Raw genomic sequence first — 4,127 nt, 5'->3', positions numbered from 1 at the left:
TTTTGCCTCGATAAATGTATGCGCGTGAAGGGAGTTGGAATTACCATAATTCCGAGGTGATTGCGTCAATAATTAGACCTTGAACGGCAAGAGAAACTTTTTTGGCAAGAGATGAATTTCCAATAATTCGTTTCGTCAGACCATTGCTGTCTCCTGTCGAGAATTTTCTACCTATTGATTCAAATTTTGACACTCTTTATTTCTCAATAGGCATGGGCGATGGTTTAAGCATCTCATTACACAGGAATTTTTTAAATAATTTTTCTTCTTCTTGTTTTTGTTGAAAAATATATATTTGAAAAATACAAACCGAGGAACTTACGTTTCAATGATTAGTACTGCTGGAGGGTTGTTGATTAACTGGAAATATTTAAATAAAAAAAAACAATAGACGACTGAACTTGTCCGCTTACAGTTTACAACTCTGACGTCCGTCGAAAAATGCATTAAAATACGTTTTTCATCATTAATTTTCGTCATGAAACACTCGATATTCCGACATTTTTACGAACACACATCTGTCCCACGAGTCAAATGCAAAAATCATGCACTTTCATTAAAACTGTTGAAAGCCAAACGAAGAGACGACACCCGCAAACGCTTCGAATGTAAGATATGGATCAATAAATTAGAATATCTATTTTCAAAAGAACAGGAACGATTAAAATCAAGAATAAATGTAAAAAATTTTAGGTCGGCATTGCGTGGGACTAATGTGTCAGCCGATTATTGCCACGCAAATACTGTCGAGACGAACTGCAGTTGATGAACAGATTCTCAATGAGTCTTTAAAAAAACAATAGGCGTCCGTCGAAAAATGCATTAAAATACGTTTTTCATCATTAATTTTCGTCATGAAACACTCGATATTCCGACATTTTTACGAACACACATCTGTCCCACGAGTCAAATGCAAAAATCATGCACTTTCATTAAAACTGTTGAAAGCCAAACGAAGAGACGACACCCGCAAACGCTTCGAATGTAAGATATGGATCAATAAATTAGAATATCTATTTTCAAAAGAACAGGAACGATTAAAATCAAGAATAAATGTAAAATTTTTTAGCTCGGCATTGCGTGGGACTAATGTGTCAGCCGATTATTGCCACGCAAATACTGTCGAGACGAACTGCAGTTGAACAGGTTCTCAATGAGTCTTTAACAAGGGGCATTGCACTAGTCTCTATTCCAACGGCGCTCGTTTGAATGCTGACAGTTTACCCTATCCACTTGTTGGCTCTGTCCCCCCGGGTATCGATGATATAATCGAGGAACCTGACGTTCTTACGCAACATGTCCGACGCCTCGCAGGAGGTGGGCCTTTTATAAAGGCCAGCATCAACAATATTGGTCACCGTATATCTGCCCCTTGGCAAAATTCAAAGATGCGCGAGCATTTTAAAACTTTCTCCGGGCTTACATTCGCACGCATCCAGCGGTCAGTAAAAATACGAAGAATAAAGTTGACATAATAGAGACAGGAAATGTGGAAATGTGATTTTTTTTAAGTCACTATAATGTATTCAATGAATGAACGAGGCATTTATGAATGAAATAAGTACCGAGTACCTGATTTACACTCAATGACTCAATTTACTATTGAATTACAACTACGTGAGAGCTTGATCGTGTTGAATTTACTCATTGACTCGTCATGGGGACATTCACCAATATAGACGCTATAACCTTTGAACAGGACTATCGCTAACCGGGAGAAGGAGCGATATTTACTCTTCCCTATGCTCGATCTTAGATATAAATTATAGTTGTTAAAGGTCACTGGACGTTTCCTTTCGAGGTGGAACCATGGTGGCCCCCGATGGCGCAAGTTCGATGAGTCGTCTTATTATCATTTCTTTTTTTGGCTTCGAGTTCCTCGGAAATTCTCCCCTCCCAATGTCGAAAGACACTTTGTTTTTCCATTGAGTCAAGTACACGCATTCAAAAATGATAGATGACACTCTAACGTCCACCGATATGCCCAGGAATCGTTAACGATTGCTTGTGCCATCCTCCTACGATTGCATTTCTGTCGTCATGTGGAGTCTAGACTTATGTAAGGGTAATTGAGGGCGAGGCGTGAGAGTATCCCACGAGTCGCTCGAACACATTCAGGAAAACTTGATTCCCTCTTGCGCAATGTTTTTATTTGGTGCAGATGAACTGAGCAAGCATTTCCACACTGAATGTCAACGAATATAATTAATGGGAGTAATTAGATTGCGTGTGTTTACAGTGGAAGCTGTTGTGGTGTGTCACGCTGGTGGCAGTGCTCTCGACGTGCCAAGTGCACGGGAGAAGCAGGAGAGCGATAGACGGTGATTCAGGGGCGCAAGCTCCATTCGAGGGATATGTTTACAACCCCCCGCAGAAACAATTCACTCTACCGCCAGCGTAAGTAGTGTATTTAGAGAATTTTTTGTTTTATTTTTATGGATTTTTCATGGTGATGTTTTGAACAGGCGGGAGCAGACAACGCAACCGCCGTACAGGCCTCCGGTGACTCAGCCCCCGTACAGGCCTCCAGTGACTCAGCCCCCGTACAGGCCTCCAGTGACTCAGCCTCCGTACAGGCCTCCAGTGACTCAGCCTCCGTACAGGCCTCCAGTGACGCAGCCACCGTACAGGCCTCCAGTGACGCAGCCACCGTACAGGCCTCCAGTAACGCAGCCACCGTACAGGCCTCCAGTGACGCAACCTCCGTACAGGCCTCCAGTGACTCAACCGCCCCAGCAACCAGGATACTCCTATCCAAAACCAAGCGAAACTTTCCCAACCCCAACAAGGGTGCCGCCACCAACAACTCCCAGACCAACTACACCATTCGTTGAACGCACGACACCGAGACCTACCACCCCAAGGCCTCGTCCGCCAACGCAGCCGCCCCAGCAGCCGGGATATTCATATCCAAAACCAAGCGAGAGTTTTCCGCCCACAACAAGGGTTCCGGTAACTCAGCCTCCATACAGGCCTCCAGTAACTCAGCCTCCATACAGGCCTCCAGTAACTCAGCCTCCATACAGACCTCCAGTGACTCAACCACCCAAACAACCCGGCTACTCGTACCCTAAACCGAGCGAAACTTTCCCACCGTCAACGAGGGTGCCTCCACCAACTACACCAAGACCTACCACTCCAAGACCACCTCCTCCAACTCAGCCAAGGACAACTCCAAGGCCACGTCCCCCAACTCAGCCACCTCAGCAGCCCGGGTATTCATACCCAAAGCCATCTCCAACTTTTCCCCTTCCTTCTAAAGTTCCACCACCCCCACCCCCTCCACCAACAACACCGAGGACCGTGCAGACGAGTCCTCCGTACAATTATCCAAGACCGGAGCAGCCCTTCCCACCTACAGGGAGACCACCAGTGAAGACTCCACCCCAATATATTCCTCCTGAATACACTGCTCCATCGCGTCCACAGCCTGCTACAAGACCTCCTCCGACTAGACCTCCTCCTACAAGACCTCCTCCTACTAGGCCCCCAACAACAACTTCACCTGAGTATCTTCCTCCCGCGAGAACCACTCCACGTCCACAACCTGTTCCGACCAGACCTCCCCCTACAAGGCCACCTCCAGTTACTCAACCACCCCCCACAAGACCTCCTCCTACTAGACCACCAACAACAACTTCACCTGAATATCTTCCACCCGTGAGAACCACTCCACGCCCACAACCTATCCCAACCAGACCTCCACCTACTAGACCTCCACCTACTAGACCTCCCCCTACTAGATCCCCAACAACAACTTCCCCCGAATATCTTCCTCCCGCGAGAACCACTCCCCGCCCACAGCCTATCCCCACCAGACCTCCGCCTACTAGACCCCCTCCGACTAGACCTCCACCCCCAACATCCCCTGAATACCTCCCTCCCGCCCGAACAACTCCTCGCCCACAGCCTATCCCCACCAGACCTCCTCCTACTAGACCTCCACCCACTAGACCTCCACCTACTAGACCAACAACGGCTTCACCTGAATACCTTCCTCCCCCAACGAAACCTCACTTCGAAACCCCAAAAACCAATCCACCCAAATACCTCCCCCCTGTTGAAGTTCCGACAAGGCCACCACCGCCACCCACAAGACCTCCACCACCACCACCCACGAGACCTCC

General features: G+C 47.2%; 1 protein-coding gene across 1 annotated transcript in view; it reads left to right on the top strand.

Annotated features, from left to right (window-relative positions):
• The first annotated feature begins 1,296 nt into the window (after nt 1-1,296).
• LOC114841696 (proline-rich extensin-like protein EPR1) overlaps nt 1,297-4,127 on the top strand; it is a 6,819-nt gene continuing 3,988 nt past the window's right edge. The window contains exons 1-3 of the mRNA XM_029126775.1: nt 1,297-1,317; nt 2,240-2,397; nt 2,466-4,065. Coding sequence (XP_028982608.1) covers nt 1,297-1,317; nt 2,240-2,397; nt 2,466-4,065 — 1,779 coding nt within the window. The remainder of the gene's footprint in view (nt 1,318-2,239; nt 2,398-2,465; nt 4,066-4,127) is intronic.

This window comes from Diachasma alloeum, unplaced genomic scaffold (assembly GCF_001412515.2).
Source record: "Diachasma alloeum isolate Michigan unplaced genomic scaffold, Dall2.0 Dall_scaffold_00186, whole genome shotgun sequence".
NCBI classification, from domain to species: Eukaryota; Metazoa; Arthropoda; class Insecta; order Hymenoptera; family Braconidae; genus Diachasma; species Diachasma alloeum.
The sequence above is the reverse complement of the archived record's forward strand: the minus strand, read 5'-3'. Positions and strand labels throughout refer to the sequence as shown.